The 19,843-nt window shown below is 39.6% G+C and overlaps 1 protein-coding gene and 1 pseudogene across 1 annotated transcript in view; both read right to left on the reverse strand.

The window, feature by feature from the left end:
* Positions 1 to 13,910, reverse strand: part of Lnpep (leucyl and cystinyl aminopeptidase) — an 88,060-nt gene extending 74,150 nt beyond the window's left edge. The window contains exon 1 of the mRNA XM_021186305.2: positions 12,962 to 13,910. Coding sequence (XP_021041964.1) covers positions 12,962 to 12,980 — 19 coding nt within the window. The 5' untranslated portion in view covers positions 12,981 to 13,910. The remainder of the gene's footprint in view (positions 1 to 12,961) is intronic.
* Positions 13,334 to 19,843, reverse strand: part of LOC110283933 — a 22,145-nt pseudogene continuing 15,635 nt past the window's right edge.

The following is a 19,843-nucleotide window of genomic DNA, read 5'->3' on the forward strand; positions in this document are numbered from 1 at the left end:
CTTTAGTCCTAGCACTCGGGAGGCAGAGGCAGGCGGATTTCTGAGTTCGAGGCCAGCCTGGTCTACAAAGTGAGCTCCAGGACAGCCAGGGCTATACCGAGAAGCCCTGTCTCAAAAAACAAAAAACAAAACAAAACAAAACAAAAATGTTTTAAGGAGAGTGTGGTTGCTCACACATGTAATTGTAGCACATAGAAAAGAGGATTGTTGCAAGCTTGTGGCCAACTTGGTCTATGTATCAAGTTCTAAACCAGCTAGTGCTAACCAGTGAGACAATGTTCCAACAAACTAACAGATCCTTTGCTATAGAGAAGTTTCTAGGAAAAGGAAGAGGAAAGACAAACTTCCAAATTAAAAGAATACAAATATTTATTTGGAGGGTTTTTTTTTTTTAAAGTAATCTTAACCTAAAGTAACACTCAGTAAATATAAAGTATGTTTGAAACACTGTTATATGACGATTAGAATAATGAAAACACAGAATTGTTCATCTGTTTGTTTCTTTGAGACAAGATCCCAGGATCTTCAAACTGGAGATACTCCTGCCTCAGCCACCGAAGTGCTAGGATTACAGATATATTTCATGCTTAACTAAAAATTCTGTTTATTTATATGCTGTATGAATAAACATATACATTTTTATACTGAACCAAACAAATATTTATAAACATTTAGCAAATAAAATCCGAAGCATATAGCATCTCTGCTTTTATAACACACCATTTATGCTTTTTCCTGTGGAAAAGCATAATCTCTTTACCTTTAGTTTCCATACTCTGTTCCCCTGTAATCTACCTGCACAGCCACCAAATACTTAGAGGAGAATAACTTATATCCTTCATCGTAGTTCCTGGTCAAAATCACTAGCCTTTGAATTCCTCAAAGTTCAAAATATTATCTTTGTGAAGAAAAAAAAAGAATACAAGACAGAAAAATGGATACAAACTCATGGTAGGGTGAAAGTAGGGAGGTAAATTGCAAAATTCATAATGTTTTCTCAGAGCCAAAGCTCCTGCTAAGTTACACTCATTCAGCAAAAATAACATGTCAGTTATAAGCACACACAAATTAATCAGTAAAACCAGTTTACTGAGCTTCCCATGAAGAAACAGGAGAAAGCTACTCTAACCTTGGTATTACAAATGTTTGCATCTCTAATACCTGGAAGACACAGGCCTCAATGCCAGCTGATAAAGCATGTTTATTGCATATTGTCATATAAAGATCACTCTTTTGGTCTATTTTAACCTTAGCTATAATATAAACTATATTTACTATCTAATCTTAGATTAAAGCAGGTTCCACGTCTACTGAATAATGATACTAATAAAGTAATTTCACATTACATTCACTTAAGGGAATCAAAACCTACCTAAACCAGAAGTAGATAAGTGGATAAAAGGTTTCACTATTTTTAGGCCACAATTCCCAGAAATTTTTATAAATTAATTAATAATTAATATATATGTAACACAGAAAGAGACTTCCTGCACTGCCTAGATCCTTCAGTAAAACATTAAACAAGTGAAATAAAATTCATTCCAAATATTTTTTAAAAATCTCACTAAGGCTGGTAAAGTGATTTAAATGAGAATGGCTTCCAATAGGCTCAACTATCTGAATGGCTAACTCACCAGTGAGCTGAACTGTTTGGCAAAGACTAGAAGGTGTGTCCCTGCTGGAGTAGGTGTGTCACCAAGCGTGGGCCTAGTCTCTTTGTCTGCTGCCTGTGAATGAGGATTGTAAATCTCTCAAATGGTTCTAGCACCTTGCAAGCCTGCTTCCCACAGTGAAGATCAGGGACTAACCCTCTAACATTGTAAGCAAGCTCCAATTAAATAGTTTCTTTTATAAGAGTTACTTTGGTCAAGGTATCTCTTTGCAGCAACACAACAGTAACTAAGACAGCTAGAATACAATTAAATTACTGTCTCCTCAACCATTGCTCTCCCTCCCTGCCTTCCCCATCTGATCCTTCCTGTTCCCAAACTCACTGAGTCCCACTCCACCTGCAGAAATCTCTTTCATTTCCCCTTCCCTAGGAGATCCTTTCCAGGCACTCCTTAAGCCCTCCTTGTTGCTTGGCCTCTCTGGGTCTGTGGATTGTAGTATGATTTTCTTTTACTTTACAGTTCAAATCTACTTATAAATGAGCACATACCATGTATTTTTTCTGGGTTTGGGTTACCTCATTCAGGATGATTTTTCTAGTTCCATCCATTTGCCTGCAAATGTCATGATGTCATGATATTAATAGCTGAGTAATACTCCACTGTGTAAACGAATCACATTTTGTTTTATCCGTTTGTCAGTTGAGGGACAACTAGGTTGTTTCTAGTTTCTGACTATTATGAATACAGCTGCTATGAACATAGTTGAGCAGGTGTCCTTACGATAGGCTACGTGTCCTTTAGGAATATGTCCAGGAGTGATATAGCTGGGTCTTGAGATTGATCCATTTCCAATTTTCTTTGCACTCTTCTAAATATCAACATCCAGTTAGACCTTCTGGTTGAAGATGCTTCCCTTTTTTCCATTGTATATTAATTTGTCTTTCTTTATCAAAAATCAGGTGTCCATAGGTGTGAATCTTCAATTCTGTTGATCAATATGTGTGTTTCTATGCTAATAAAAACAGCTTGAGATCATGAATTGTGATACCTCCAGAATTTCTTTTATTGTACAGGATTATCTTAGCTATCCTGGGTTTTTTGTTTTTCCAAATAAAGTTGCGTATTGTTCTTTCAAGGTATCTAAAAAAATTGTGTTGGAATTTCGATGGGGATTGCACTGAATTCATAGACTGCTTTTGCTAGGATGGCCATTTTTACTATGTTGATCCATGAGTATGGAAAAATCTTTCTATCTTCTGATATCTTCTTCAAAGACTTTAAGTCTTATCATATAGGTCTTTTACTTGCTAGGTTAGAGTTACCCTAAGATATTTTATATTATTGTGGCTATTGTAAAAGGTTTTTTTTAAATCCCTGATTCCTTTTTCAGCCTGTTTGTCGTTTGTATATAGGACAGTCCTTTTTTTTTTTTTCTTTTTCTTTTTTTTTTTAGTTAATCTTATATCTAACCACTTCGATGAAGGGAGTTTATCAGCTCTAGGAGTTTCCTGGTAGAATTTTGGGGGTCACTTAAGTATACTATCATATCATCTGCAAATAATGATATTACAAATTCTTCGGGTCCAATCTGCATCCCCTTGATCTCCTTTGGTTGTTTTATTCTTCTAGTTAGAACTTCAAACACTATATTGAATCAATAAGAGGGGCACAGCCTTGTCTTAGTCCTGACTTTAGTGGAACTACTTTAAGTTTCTCTATTTAATTTGATGTCAGCTATAGGCGTGCTCTAAATTGTCTTTATTATGCTTAGTTACATCCCTAGTATCTCTGATCTCTCCAAGACTTTTATTGTGAAGGGGTATTGGGTGTTTTTTTTTTTGTCAAAGGCTTTTTCATTGTCTAATGAGATGATCATGTGCCTCTTTTCTTTCAGTAAAACTTAATTTTTAAACTATAAAACAACATCCTGTAACATCTTTAAGTCAAAAAGTACTTACACAGGGAGGGAGAAAAAGGCCAGCATTTGAATGAAGCAGTGTGAATTGCTCACCGTAACTACACTGTGCAAGCACCTTACAAATTAAAGCTAATTCATAGACAGAGTTCCACAATGAATAACGAAAAAAAAGTACAAAACCAAATGCACTTGGGAGAAGATTGAGTTGCGAGAAGGGACCTATAATTCTGAACTCGACAGTGCTCAAGAAGAGTGATTAGCCTGGGCTCAAGGCTGTTAAAAAGCTACTCTTTCCACAATGTAAATTCTCCAAAGGCCACAATTCTACCTAGACTCTCTATTTAAGAACAAAGCTTGGAGTGTGTTAAAATACGGTAAAAACACAAGTTTTATGTTTTATTTGTGAGGGTATGTTTTTAAAATATTTAGAAAACAGACACAAGCAACCTCCCCAAAAAAGTTTTAAAATATTGTCTATTGACTAAGACCAGCAAACATGAGTATTTGTGTGTAAAAAGACAGTAAATATGATCAAAGTACCATATATATATGGTATACATATATATATATATATATATATATATAAAATCATAATGAATTCTATTATTTTGTATAATTAACATACAGTGCTAAGAATGTTAAGAAACTTAAACAGCACCCAAGATTTTGTATCAAAATTTAGCTCTATGCTCAGTTCTAAATGGAACATCTACCTCTCATCCACCAAGAAAGGCTCAGGGAATATCACAGAGGAAGAGGCAGAAAGAACAGAAGGACCTGAGAATGATGCTGTAAAACGATACCTTCAGGACATGGCATGGCTATTCACAGCAGATCTGGCTACATGTCAAGACAGTCAAAATTCTAGCATGAATTGGGGAGGGGCTCACAAGGCCCCATGTCCAGTTTAGGAGCTATACTGTTCCATATAGGTTGCCTATATTCCAGTGAAGAGTCATGCCCATAAATATAAGGACAGTACTAACTGGAGTCAGCAAGTTATGGAAATGAGGTGAAAGAAGAGGGGGAGGGGGTGCTGAAGAAGTTAGAATGTAGGAGGGGGTTTGATCAAAACACATTGTACACATAAATGAAATTCTCAAAGAATAAATACAGAGTATTGATTTTAAAATTTATATTAGAAAGGATCCTTCCTGAGCAATTCCTGGTATTTTTAAAACAAAGGATTAACTTTAAGTTTGATGGAGTTATTTATTGGACACAAAGTTAAATAACAAAAGTTGTCTGGTTTTCTTGAAAACTGATTTATTGGTCTCCAGTTGACTTTTACCTAATATTACTCAAAATCTTAATTTAGTTTTTAAATTTATTTTATGTGAGTACACTGTAGCTGTAATCAGACACTCCAGAAGAGGGCATCAGATCCCATTACAGATGCCTGTGAACCACCAAGTGGCTGCTGGGAATTGAACTCAGGACCTCTGAGTTCTTAACTGCTGCTCTTAACCGCTGAGCCATCTCTCCACCCCAAAATCTTATTTTTTTTAATTTTTGTTTTTCTCATTATCTTGTTTCTTCATTGTCTCCTTTTGAAACTGTGATCACATTCATGAATGTTAATTTCACATCATAGAACAAAATGGCCTTAAGTGCTGGACCTAGGGCCCCCTCCCCCCCCCACACACATATGTGGTCTTCATGTGGGTCCTGAACAATTGGAGTAGGAACTATCCCAAGAGCTGTTGTCTGTCCATGGGATATGTTCTTATAGCTGGGCTGCCTTGTCTGGCCTCAGTGGGAGAAGATGCACCTAGTCCCACAGAAACTTGATGTACCAGAGTGGGAGGATACTGAGGAGGACCCCCATCTACTCAGAAGAAAAGGGGAGGGAGGCATGGAGGGAAGGACTGATGGAGGAGGTGACCAGGAGGAAGGCAGTGAGCAGGATGTAAAGTGAATAAATAAAAAAATAAATAAAATAAAACAAAGGAAAAATGTGGAAGAAATCAAAGGGAAACAATGCTTTTATGGAAGTAGGGGGGAGGACAATTGATTTCATGATAATTTCCAAAATTTTGTAGCTTATAACCAAATTTTTAATACTTGTATTATAATTTTAAGATATCATAATTATACTTTAAGTTTATATAATTCACATTTCCTCTTTTACCGCACATAAAATTAAAAACTTTAAGTCTGAAGATGGAATAAAGGACTAGCTATCGTGTCGTTTCACAATGGATTGCATATGCTCTGAAATATTAGCATTCTGTTTTCTGAGGTACCAGCCCAGGAAAGTGGAATTCAGGCTGAGGCACAGGAAAATGCACTTACAAATATCAATAATGGGGTCTGTAAGGGAAACGAATACCATTTCAATATAAACAAAAAACTCATGTCAGAAAATATTTCAGTTGGTGAATAAATTTGCCAGGCCCAATATTCAATAGCCAAGTAATTATTCTGCAGATAACTTGTTGAAATGCTTTTTTTGATAATTCTTTGAAATATTTTTCATCTGAGACATTAGAGTAATAAAATACAAGTATATGACAATCTTAAACCACTAAAGCAGTAATTTTCTCACCAATTTACAATCATTTGTGTACTAGTTTTCTTATTTAATCCATCCAAACAAATTGTAATTATTCAGAAGGCTAAGACTGTAACCACATTTTTAAGAAACCATTCAATCACTGTCATTCTATTATATTAACTAAACAGATGTTGAATTCTTCTGCTTTTAATACCTTTAGTATCTAGTATTTTAATATTCCCAAAATTGGAAATTACATAAATGTGCGTTCACCTGCAATAAACAACTAGACTGGAGCAACGCGAATCACTTCCTAACAAGCCTTTGCTTACTCTACTGCGAGTCTCTTTTATTCAGACTCAGGGATTTTTCTGCACACGACCTCCAACTGAAAAACGTATCAAACCTCTCAATACTCACCGTCCAAGTAAAGCTGCTGTATAATACAATAGAATACTTCTCATCCCCACTGAGAAGTACCCAATCCTGTATGCTCAACCTAAACTGTCTTCCCAATCTAGCCACCTACTCTAAACACTGAAGAGACACTACCAAGGATCCCAAGGGCTGACACAGCATCCAGTGCAAAGAGCAAAATACTACTGCTACTAAGTGTATAGATAGACCGGCCCAAGCTCCTATATAGGATCTGGGTAAATCTAAACAGACCAGTTCTTCCTACCAAGTCTCAAGGGCCACAGGAACTTGCCCTAAGCAAACCATGGAACATTTTTTTGGTAACCGAAACTAGATAAGCATTATACTGTCTTCATATCACTGTACCAATACCAACTTAAAGAATAGTCTCTTAGGCACTTAGCTATATCCCCAGCCTCTACTACTAATCTCTACGCAAGTTTTCTCTTATTCTTTTTTTTTTTTTTGGTTTTTCGAGACAGGGTTTCTCTGTATAGCCCTGGCTGTCCTGGAACTCACTCTGTAGACCAGGCTGGCCTCGAACTCAGAGATCCGCCTGCCTCTGCCTCCCGAGTGCTGGGATTAAAGGCGTGCGCCACCACGCCCGGTTCTGGATATGAATGTTCTGATAGTTGCTTTAAAATCTTCCAAAGTAAGTTTCAGCTTAAATAAATATCAAGCTCCCAGTAGTGGAGATTACTCAGTGAGTAAAACCATTTGCCATACAAGCATGAGAACCTGAGTTTGACTCATCAGAACCACTCCTCCCTCTGAAAACCCTGGGCATGGCCACATGTGCCTCTAACCCTGCAGGAGGGAAGTCAGGAGAGTCCCCAGGATTTGTTGGCTGCCAGCCTAGCCATAAAACATACTGAGCTCCAGGTTCAAGAAGAGAGATGATCTCAAGGGAATTAAGGCAGAGGCTGAGACCAGACAATAACACACACACACACACACACACACACACACACACACACACACACTTGAGCACAAGACTAATATCCAAAGCCTCCTCTGCTATCAGGAATTTCCTTTATGACACTTAAAGCAGTTGCCTGGGAAACACTTCCACAGAGCCATCATTTGCTATAAAAAAATTGAAATCAACAACCCAAGGAGGTGACTTCTCACTGCATCCTGCTGTCCTATCCCCTCACCTGAAGAAGCTCTCCCCAAAGAAACATCAGGAAGCCTTCTCTAACTCCACCCATCCCCCCATCAATCAGCCTCCTCCAGTAGAACCCTGTAGCTTTAAAAAAGGTTTGGACTCCACCTCTCCCCAAAGACATAGATAACTGAGTCAAATTTTGTTTCAGTGACTCCATTCTAGAAATATGTGGAATGCCCAGGAGGCCTTTCACTAAGCAGTACATATGAGATGGAAAACAACTTCAAAGAATCTCTTATAATTAAACTTAACACTCCATTGTTTTTGAAAACTTCATTGGCAGCCTCAATTTTATTTGGTACGGCTTGGTTCCTAGTTTAGATGCTAAGGTTGAAATTAAAATCAATCGGCTCTTTGTTCAACCATATGCACCAAGAGCAAAGTGAAACAAAAATCAAGCAATACAAACAGGAAAAAATTGCTATCACAGTGGGAAAGGGACTGTACTCTTGACTATCTTTTGTTTTCTTCATATGTAGAATATTCTAGACAGTTAATAGTCCTACCTTAAAGTTCAGTTAAATCCCTAGCAAATTCTTTCTATCTCCTGCCAGCACCTTCATTCCTTGATGATGGCCCTCCCTTGGACAGAATACCTCTTACTTTCTGTTGTTATTTTCAATGTTTTCCACTAAAGCAACAAGTAACATTCTCTACAAAGGTCACTAGATATAAAAAGAGTTATGACACCATAAGGGCTCCATTATTTCCTTCATTTCGTTCCTCTTCCTGGTTTTCCATTAACAGAAAGGGTATCTCTAAAGGGGAAGGGGGTCAGGGAGAGAGCCTTACAAAAAGTTTTGTAGTAGTTCAACTCCAACCCCATACAGTTTTCCAGACACCAAGTAGCTGACAGAACACAGCTGCACCACACACAACCCAAGTCCACAGTGGTCTTGGTTAAGTTCTAGAAACGATAAAAATGTTGTTTTCTAATACAGGTATAATGTGACATTAGTCAATGTATCTTTGTTAGTGACAAATGCTATATGAACAGGTTAGAAAAACAATCTTGCACGTTTCTTTCACAATTAGAATATTATCTTAGGCAAAATTACTTTTCTTATGGGCTACTACTATTTGATGATATGCTTGTAAAATTCTTCTAGCAGAAAACCTACCTCTAAAGCGAGCATTTAAAAGAAGCTGTGTGACTAAATTACTGAACAGAAAATCACCACTGGATTTTTCATATAACTCCTCATCTTTTTAGTTCTCTACCTTTCAGATTGAGCTCTCAAAGATCACAAACAAATGACAGTTATTGCTATAATAGTTTCTAAAATATGCTGTCTTTTATTCTGTCTCAAAAAATTTTGCTAACACTGCTTCCTGGTTTAAACTTTAATACTTTATAGCTACCTTTTTTACCTTTTTTTTTTTTTTTTTTTAAATGATGCTAGTTAGCCCTTGATTTCTTTTTTTGTTGTTCTTGTTTTGTCATTGTTGCTTTTTGAGATAAGGTCTCACACTTCTTAGGCCTGGCCTGCCTGGAACTTGCTGAGGAAACCAGGCCAGCTGAGATCATCTGCCTCTGTCTCCCTGAGTGCTGGAATTAAGGCATGAGATATGGCTAACCCTAACTCCTGACTAACTCTTAATTTGTATATCAGATTTCCCCAACTGTAATTTAAAAGATAAGGCAGGAGCAGAAACACACACACAATTTAACTCATATTCCATTTCAGAAAAACTTTAAAAAGTTTTCTTCCAATGAAGTAATTCACTATAGAACAAAAAGAAACGCATATATGTAAATGAACATATAAACAGTACATGGTAAGTTCTTGTTTCTGAGATGATACTATATATAAGGTTTTTTTTGAGAGATATACACATTTATAAAACAACTGTTATTTACAGGATAAAACTGGCATAATTTTATACTGCTTTACAATCTATAAGTAGATAATTTGTTGTCAAGGTATTTCATTTTAAAAGTTGGAAAATACTGTTAACTGGATATTAATCTAAAAACAAACATACACAACTCTGAAAGACAGGAGGTCTGCCTTGTCTGATTCTATACCACTGTACAGTAATGACATGATTTGTGTGGAGGCCATATAATTCATATAAAAAGTGACAATCTCTACTAGGCTTTTGGTTTTGGCACTTCAATATAGCAATGATTTTCCAACCACTAGATTTACCTGTAATCACACCAAAAACTAGTATCTGTTAGCAAAAATATATACTAAATAGTAACAGAAAATTAATTTATTCCTATGTTTGTAAAGTCTCTATTTGTTTACCTGAAAACTTTCTCCAAGCCCTCTTTAAATGAATATTTCTACTATTCTCAAATTGCAATCAGATATTTCTAAGCCTGACCCTGGACCTCCTCAACCAGATTTTTCCATTAAGCCTTGAATTTTAGCATCTCTTAATCCAAATCAAAGTTATTCTGAGAGATCTCAAGTAAATGAGGATAAAGTCAGATGGACATCAAATAAATAGCTGTCTTAATCTAGTATCTCTTAGAAAACCTAGATCGTTTCCATGAACTTTCTATGGTCCTAATAAATAAATAGGTCACCACTACTCCTAAGTTTCATCTCTACCTGCCTTAACAGGACAAGGCAGCTACTGTCAAACCAATCTTAAGTACGAGTCAACACATTCCTGTGCCCATAAAATGCCACCAGAGAGCTAGAGGCAGACCAAATGTCCAGCTTTCAGTGTGGTAACAGTCCCGCTCAAGGTCAAGGCAAAAACTACTTCCTGAGCCAAATAGGAATTTCTGGCACTAAAGTCTATCTTTATAGGCCTTTTCTGGAAACATTAATTTTAAATGGGTTATAACAGTTATTAACTGAACTGATGAACACAAGATATTTATTAATACATGAACCTATTATTTCGGGCAGAGAGCAGGGCTCAAGAAAATGAGCTACCATAGCAGCTCATTGCACAGCAAATAGTGAAAGCATAGAAAATGCTACTGAAATCACTGAGTTCTGAAGGTTGGAATGACAAGACTTAGTTGATCGACTTTATGAACTTGTGAGTCAGTTAATGAACTGCTGACAGTATTTTAAGAAAGCCAAGGGCTCAGAGCTACTGAAGCTTTATTATACATCTATACACTCACACCTCTTTATGCAGGGACATTCAAGAGCATGTAAATGAGAAAGATTTACTAAAGGAGGATCAATTACAAAAGCCAATATTAAGCTTGATAAATCCAGGCCAGGTGGTGCTGGCGAATGCCTTTAATCCCAGCAATTGGGAGGCGGAGGCAGGCGGATTTCTGAGTTCGAGGCCAGCCTGGTCTACAAAGCCCAGTTCCAGGACTGCCAGGGCTATACAGAGAAATCCTGTCTCGAAAACAAACAAACAAAAAAAGCTTGATAAATCTTTCAATCATAGATTGTAAGATGATAAGATTGTCTGTAAGAGATTATCTATAGAATTAAATGTAGATGTTTTCCACTCAAAAACCTAACTACAAAAATAAGTACAATTTCCACTATATAGTATTTGAAGACACGAGAAAATTCTACACCAAACTTTCAAGTTTTAAATACCTATTCCGCCTTAAAGTCTTCAAAGCACCTTAAATTAGCAGTATCAGAGTTTCTGTTTCCGTTATATGTTGTAGTTCCTACTTTCCTTCTTAAAGGAGGACAGATAGATAACATTAACTGAAATGACACATTGCCAATCAGCCTCCAACACCAACTGTGAAAAACTGGTAGACAGAAAAGAACTAGAAAAGTTGAACTTTTGCCTCTTTTCTCTAGGATTTCTCCATGATCCTCCCAAATGAGACAGTTTGTAAATACATCTAAAGGAGGATATTCTATGGGAGGAGAAACGATTTTAACTTTATGGTGTGAAAATGTACTTTAATTATCTAGGGGGAAGTTCAACAAATCAACCAGGGAAAAACCTGACTAAATAAATGACTCATTCTTGTTTTCAATTGGGTAAGATTTCATATTTAAAAATCCTAACTACATATTTACAACAAGGAGGCTCCAAGAATTCTGCCTAGAAGGAAGAAAACGTCTTGGAAAATTTTATACCTCTTTTAAGCACATTTTACAGTCAAATCCTAGATGGTTTCTATGGTGCCTTTCAGTTCAAATCTTCCTTAACTCTCTGAGTAAGTTTACCAGACTATTCTTAGAAACTTGGTAATTACAAATAGAACACATATGAGAAAGAAATTTGGAGTTAAAGCTGTCATTACTAAGCCTAATTAAACACTGCAGACAGAAAGATGGCAGGAGAATAAAGCATCCGGAATTAGGGAAAAGGAGAACATAATGAGTAGGTCACAGTTCCAGCGATGTGGTAAAGAATGTTAAAGAACACAACAAAGTCCAGCCTAGGCGTAAAAGTGGATAGAGTGGGTGTCCCCTCCCCCTTCCCAGTTCCTTAAATGGCAAGCAACCCCTCCCCCCCAACAGTAATATGCTTCTCTCCCATTAATCTGACTTTCTACCTAACCTAAAGTAACCAACCACACTGGAAATAACATGCCAACTAGAAAGTGGATCCTCTAATCTCATTAAATCCTACCCTTTATTAGCAGTTTTCCTACTTTCCATCCTAAAGTGGAATCCATATATTTAAACACCATAAAATGGTGAGACATCTCACCTCTATATTGAGACTCAAGCACTACAAGCCCAGACAAAAGCCATGAAGTAAAGGGCCGTGGCTATTTTCTGGACACAAACTGCTTTGACTTTCACACACACACACACACACACACACACACGCCACTTTATGATATAAGCCCAACAAGGACCACTAATATTCAACGGATCTCTAACTAGAAGATCAAATATCCCTAGCTGGTAAAAAGAAGTTTGGTCGCCCTGAGGAGCAGCAGCAGGCAGACGGGTGGCAATGTGGGGCGGCATCTTCGCCACACGGAGCAGTACTAGCCAGCCCCCGGTAAGTTTCCTTCCCTGCAGTGCACTAAATCACGCTGCCAGCCGCGGCCCCACCCCGCCCTGTTACGGAAAGGCATGCGGACAGCTCGGTGAAGGACGGGCGGACAGCTCCAGGCTCCCCGCACAAGTAGGCTTTCGCCCGGGCCGCAGCTTCTCCTGGCCGCGGCCGCTTCCCCCAGGACCAACGCAGCTGCCAACTTTGCCGCCGCCCCCTCCACCACTCAAGCATCCCAAACTTTGCCGACTACCTCACCTGGAGGTTCGGGGCTGGCCCCCGGGACAGGGCTGACCTTCACGCCTGCCCCAGCCGACCCTGGCCCCTCTGCCGCCCCCCGGCCCGCCTGGGAAACCCTTGGCAGGGATGCCTGCAGCCCTTGCCACATCTAACCCTCTGGACCCTGGGAGCCCGGGAATCCGCGACTAGGGCTAGCCACTCACCATTGGTAAAGGACTCCATCTTCGCCCCGCCGCTGGTCCTTACTAGCCCAGCGCCCCAAGCTTCCTACTCCGAGAGCTGAAGCGGTCCTGACGACTGAGCATGCCCAGCAAAGGCCTCCGAGGGCTGCCGAGGAGGTGCGGCGAGGGGCGGCGCCGCTCCGCCGCACGGCAACAACACCTTCGTTCCGGGTTTTCGCAACTGCTGCAAAAGACCCACTGAGGCGTGGACGCTAAGCATCGCTCAACCCTAGGCCCACTCCGCCCAGGGGCGGCGGGGAGGAGCGCAGTGCTGGGGCGGGGCTTAGAGCCCCACCCCCGGGGCTCACTTCTAGCCGCCGCGCTGTCTGTGCCGCAGAGCTGTAGTACCCCGGTTCAGACAACTGGTACACCTACTACTGCATCCGGCCGTGTTTCGGGTGCGGCAACCCCAGTACTGAGCCCGGAAATGCGGCCGGTGACGCTGTCGCCAGAGGGGTTGTCGCCCTTCGCGATCTGAAAGCAAGACAAGGCCCAGGGTGTGTCGGCCTCTACGCTGGGCTAGCCCCGGGCGGCGCTCTTCTTAACCGCAGGAGCAAGCCCTGCGGCGGTGGTCGACCGGACTTCCCTCCTTTAGCAGAACGCCCTGCAGCAGATGCTGCTGCAGCAAAGCCGGAGGCCAGAGGAAGGGAGGGGCCCGGGAGTCGTTCCGTGCCCTTTGCTTAGGGCTGGGCTTAGAACTGCGAGCAGATCTCAAAACCCGGCGCGGGGTGTAGGAGAACGGACCGTGCGCGCAGAGGTTGCGTGCAGAGAGGTCCGCCTGCCTAGTCCTGTCCTTACTCGACACCAGCAGTTGACTGCTCCCAGCCTTCAGGGTACGCGGCCTGATTCCGCGGGGCTAGACCAGAGGGAGCCAAGTTTCCCCTTCCCCTAGTACTCGCGCCTTTGCCTCGGGCCCCATTGTTTCCGGTGCCAAATCGGGGCGGTCCCCGGCAGCCTGCGAGACACGTAGAGACCGCGTTAGCTCCTGCTAGCTCCTGCCTCTCCAACTGCCGGAAGTCAGCACCCCGCGAAGAGGCTCCCCATCCCTCCCAACCGCAGCCACAGCTCCTCTTTCTTCTCCACTCACTGCTTCGTCCCCAGCGGCGACTTGGCTAGGCCTTGGCTGATATCACTGCGCGAGCCAACTGTCATACACTCCTCCTCCCAGGCTGTCAACCCGTGTAAACAAAATCTAAGCCTGTACAAATATCCTGGGCGAACGAGGGGAGAAAGGGATGATGTTCGACCGATAAGGAAATTCTACGTTCAAACAAGTAAACCCGAAGTACAGTGTTTTTAAGAGCTCAATTGTATTACATCCACTACGTCCCACTCCTGATTTACAACGCCCTGTGAATACCAAATGTTCTTGGAGTAACCACTAAACTCCTTACCTAACTCTGGGACCTCATTAACATTCTCCTTTAATGGCCCCGAAGCTTTCATAAGGCTCCTAGAAGTTGGCGCGATTCATTCAGCATCGTTAACCGTACCTTTACTTATTTTTTTAAAAACAAAACAAAACCCTCCTTGCAAAATTGTTCCACAGCTTGGTGTTTTGTTTGCTTACTTCTTCCTGTCATTTTCTTAACTCAAATGTCACCCCTACAGAGAATCCTCTGACCACACACCTAAAATAGCAACAAGCACAGTGGGTTCTATAAAGATTCCTCCTGCCATTATGTTCAGAGCACTCTTAGCTGTCAAAAGGCTTATTGTATATCAAGAATACAAGATCAGTGGGGCAGGGTTTTTTTTTTTTTCATTTTTTAGGGCTATGTCCTCGTTTATAATCGTTACACAATATATTAAATAAGTACAGTATAATGTTTAGATTTCTAATTTACTGCCCACATTGAAACCTTTCCACTGAATGTCTTTATAATGAATGTCTCCGGTTGGTCTGTTTGTGCTCAGTACAAATGTTCATGACATCATATCTCAACGCTGCTACTGCCTTTTCACTGGTGAAAGATAGGCTGAGTCCTTAGGCTAGTCCCCATATCGGAGCAATTCAGAACCAAAAGTAGAAAATGAACCACAAGAACTCTTGCATTCATGGCTTTTGTTCAAATGAGCCTGTTTCACATTGGTATTGCTTAGCTAAGAAACTCTTCCCTATTAGGTCGTGTTTTGTTCTTTTGGTGTTATTTTTGTTGCCAGAGCACTGAGTAGCAGTTATTTAAAACTCCACAACATGTTAAATCACCTCACCTCATCTCACCAGCAAGCTACAGTCTATCATACTTTTAAGTGTGAATCACATTACCTTGGGTTTTGTTTTTAAATTTTCAGCTCTGAGACTTTGTGCTAAAGTGTTTCACAATTTGCATTCATAAATTTGGGAGAATAAGGAGATGGTTTTTTTGTTTTTTGTTTTTTGTTTTTACCTATTTCTTTGCCAATCTCTTGCATCTCATCTTTGCTATTCAGGAATACAAGCAAACAGTAAATAAAACAAACACATTTCAGAATCCCATGTAGCCTTAAATGCATATTAGTGAATTTTGTTCCGTCAAATACTGTTTATATTTGATTTTGTAAAGCCTTTTTGAGGAAAAAACAGAGATTTTGCTCTTATACAGATTCTTCTCTTTCTCAAGGGTCTAACACTTTAGGTTATTGTGATATAACTGTTTATTATCAGGGTGATGTCATCTAATACACTCATCTTACCATCTTCAGAGTCATCACTGCATACTTTTTAATATTTAAATTATATAACAGAAAAAATACTAATAGCTTGAAATGAAAAATATTAGCACCCTGGATAACTACCATCTGTTTATAAAGAAACAAAATATGGGATCATAAATTAGTAGTCGATACTATAAATAGATCTGTGCTAGGATCTGGCCGTACTGTTTCTGGATATCCAAGAGAAATTCTGTCTGCTTTCAAAGAGATATCTGAACACTCATGTTGGTTTTTTGTTTGTTTGTTTGTTTTTTGTTTTTTACTGCACTGTTCCATAAGGAATCAAACAAGATATCCAACAACAGTGGGATGTATATCTACAATGACTGTCACTCAGTCATAAAAAGAAATATTCTACCACATACAGCAAAATGGAATAGTACTTAAAGACATTGTACTGGCTAGTTTTGTGTCAACTTGACACAGCTGGAGTTATCACAGAGAAAGGAGCTTCAGTTGAGGAACTGCCTCCATGAGATCCAACTGTAAGGCATTTTCTCAATTAGTGATCAAGGGGGAAAGGCCCCTTGTGGGTGGGACCATCTCTGGACTGGTAGTCTTGGTTCTATAAGAGAGCAGGCTGAGCAAGTCAGGGGAGGCAAGCCAGTAAAGAACATCCCTCCATGGCCTCTGCATCAGCTCCTGCTTTCTGACTTGCTTGAGTTCCAGTCCTGACTTCCTTTGGTGATGAACAGCAATATGGAAGTGTAAGCCGAATAAACCCTTTCCTCCCCAACTTGCTTCTTGGTCATGATGTTTGTGCAGGAATAGAAACCCTGACTAAGACAGACATTATACTAATTTAAGTTAGAATGACAAAAAAATTCTTTTCTTATATGTGTTTGTATAAAAAATAAATCCAGGTTTTTCCTCTTGGGCCCTGATCCCGGAATGACTACTCTGAGACTAATTATGTTTTAATAAATGCTGAGGCCATACCTTCAGGTTGTTCTCTGACTTGCTTTTACTTGTTATCCCTTTTATTTTAACCTGGTTTCAGCTACCTACTGAATAACATCACTTTTGAATCTCTCACAACTCTGAACATTTCCCAGAATTCTCTCTATCCCTGCTGGACGTCCCACTTCCTATTTCCTGCCTCAGTTCATTGGCCATAAGCTTTTTTATTGACAGGTGATGATTATAAGAAATACATTCAAATGTGTGTGATATAAAAAAAAAATGACAACCTAAAGAATAGTAGTGATTACTAAAGGCCAGGAAGGTGAAAGCTGGAAACAGAGAAGTTGGCACTCTAAGATAGAAGCAATAATTCTACAGCAGACTGGACTGACTCTAACTCACAATACCTTATTACAGTTGTCATGTATAAGTAGGAGTACTGACCAAGCCCGCTCAGTCAGTCAACAGGTTCTCCAGCACAGGAGTGAGCATTAAAAAGAAAAAAGACAGACAACATTGTAGCATGACCCCAGTCAATTCTGAGATTGAAGGCAAATTTAATTTTCCCAATCTGCTTTTTATACCATTTTAATTACATTCAAGTGTTAAGGTCGAGCAGTACAATCAGGAACGAAAAGGACAATAGTCAAGGAACAAGCAAAACAATAAACACAAAGCCCCATGACTAGCTGTGTCTAAGGATGATCAAGATATCAGAGCCTACTTTGTTCTACCCTAGAACCAGATTGTTAATTCCTTATCCTTGGCCAATGTCAGGTCCCTCCCTGAACTTACTTCTTTGTCATGCTCCAATGTCGATTCTAACCTGAGCTTACTTCCTTGTTATGGCCAATGTCAGATTCCTGCCTGAAGCCCATTTCCTTGTCCTTGGACAATTCCTGCCAAGTGGCACCCCAAAAAGGCTCTCCACATCTCCCCCCTTTTAATTTAATAAACGAGGCTGAGCCTGTCTTAGGTTGTTCTGACAAGAATGCCTTCCTTCCCCGTCTTCAAGACATGCACAGCTTGTTTGTGTTATATGAGCAGGGCCTTTTAATGTTTGTTATGTCAGATTCCTACCTGAGCTTACTTCCTTGACATGGCCAATGTCAGATTTTTGCCTGAAGCCCATTTCCTTTTCCTTGGACAATGTCATATTCCTGCCAAGAGGCACCCCAAAAAGGTTCTCCACAATCTTGTGGAACTATTCTTCAATATAATCAGAAAGCAGTTTTTGCTCTCAAAATTTTATTGCCACTATTGTGCTAGTCCAGTTGTTATTGTAACTCAGAGTCCATAGCTGGGTAACACTGATGATTTTATCTTACTTCTTAAGCAGTGTGCCCAGCACCTTCCAAATCTATCAAGGATAGTCAGTAGTAATGACACAGGTTAGTACCAGCTTGATTTCCCAAGTATCTGATATCTTTAGCAATAGGGTCTTACCGTCAATTTCTAGAGGACAGTCAAAAGCAATAGCAATAGTCTGTATTGTCTTGGGGGGTCTATGGGACACCAATGACCATCAACTCAGAGATAGATAACCTGGCACCTTAACCTAGTCAGGATGGCTAAGATCAAGATCAAGAAAACAACAACAAATGCTCATGGGGAAAGAGGATAACTTGTTGATTGCTGGTGGGAATGTAAACTGGTGTGGCCACCATGGAAATCAGGATGGAGGTTCCTCAAAAAGCAGAACTAGAACTAGCATTTGACTCAACATATGACTCCTGGACATATTCCTGGAAGACTCTACTATCCTACTACAGAGATACTTGCCCATTCATGTTCACTGATGCTCTATTCAAAATAACCAGGGAAGAAGCTTTCTAAAATGTATATATTTATACATCAAAAGAGTGTATATGGAGTTAGGCTGTGCAGAGAGATAATGCCTTTCCCACATGAAATAGGCTATCAAAAGAGTATACATTTTCATTAGGGGTGATTATATAGATGGCATTCAGTTTGGCTACATGCAGTTGTATTAGTGGTGACACAAAGGACAGCACAAGATTGAAGAGGAAGATGCCTGGCAGAGGTAAGTTCACAGAGGTCAAACTCTGCCTCTACCACTTCCAACCTATGTGGTTGAGCAAGTTGCTCCAAACTGATTATTTAAATTGACATATTGAAGAATCCAAGCTTGGGTGCTGAGTTGGTATCAGTGAAACTTGATCCAGTAAGTGATAAATCGAAATTATTTTCTGGGGCTAGAGAGATGACTCAGCGGTTAAGAGCACTGACTACTCTTCCAAAGGTCCTGAGTTCAAATCCCAGCAACGACATGGTAGCTTACAACCATCCTTAACGAGATCTGACTCCCTCTTCTGGAGTGTCTGAAGACTGTGTACTTACATATCATAAATAAATAAATCTTTAAAAAACATGAAAACAAGCAAACAAAAAAGATAAATAAGTAAATAAACAAATATCTAAGTATATATATTTTTAAAAAGAAATTATTTTCTGTATTTTAATTAAGTTCACATTTCTCAGACTTTCTAATCATTTATCTTTATAATTATTAGGAAATCATTTAATGTAAATTCTGGATTTTTGTTTGTTTGAGTATCTTGGTTTTGTGTTTTTGTTTGTTTGTTTGGTTTTTTATGAGAAATAAGAACTTACAGGGTCAACACTGTGAACCAATTTCTATCCCAAGGAGTTTAGTATATAAAAAATGTTAAGCATATACAAATTACCATGTAGATTATAATGACTTCTGGGAATATTCTGGATTAGGTGTCCTAATTGAATTTCTTGCTAAATATGGTGTAAATTAAATTTTGTTTTGATGTATTAATGCTCTGAACTGTTAGTATAAAATTCTAGTGAGTCAAAGGGAGACAGGAATGGGACAGAGGGAGCCAAAGCCAGGGAGCACCTTTTGCCTTACAGCATCTGAAGCGTCATGAAGTTTTCATGCCATTGAGAGTGCTATAAAAAGATGTCATGTTATAGGTCCTGCTCAAGTTGGGCATAATAGATAGTGAGACTGAGGTAGAGTAAGTCTACTTACAACAGACTTGTCTAAAACCAAAAGACACAGAAAGAGTCAAAGGTCAAAGAGACTAAAAGTATAAGTATAGGTACATCAGAGGAAACAGTGGTTTGCATGTAAGTACAACAACAGATAAAAGTTTAATATCTGGTGCTGTTAAGAATAGGGTCTAAGGACTCCTCCATTGTTGGTGGGATTGCAAGCATGTACAACCTCTCTGGAAATCAGTCTGGCGGTTCCTCAGAATATTGGACATA

This window comes from Mus caroli, chromosome 17, assembly GCF_900094665.2.
Source record: "Mus caroli chromosome 17, CAROLI_EIJ_v1.1, whole genome shotgun sequence".
NCBI classification, from domain to species: domain Eukaryota; kingdom Metazoa; phylum Chordata; class Mammalia; order Rodentia; family Muridae; genus Mus; species Mus caroli.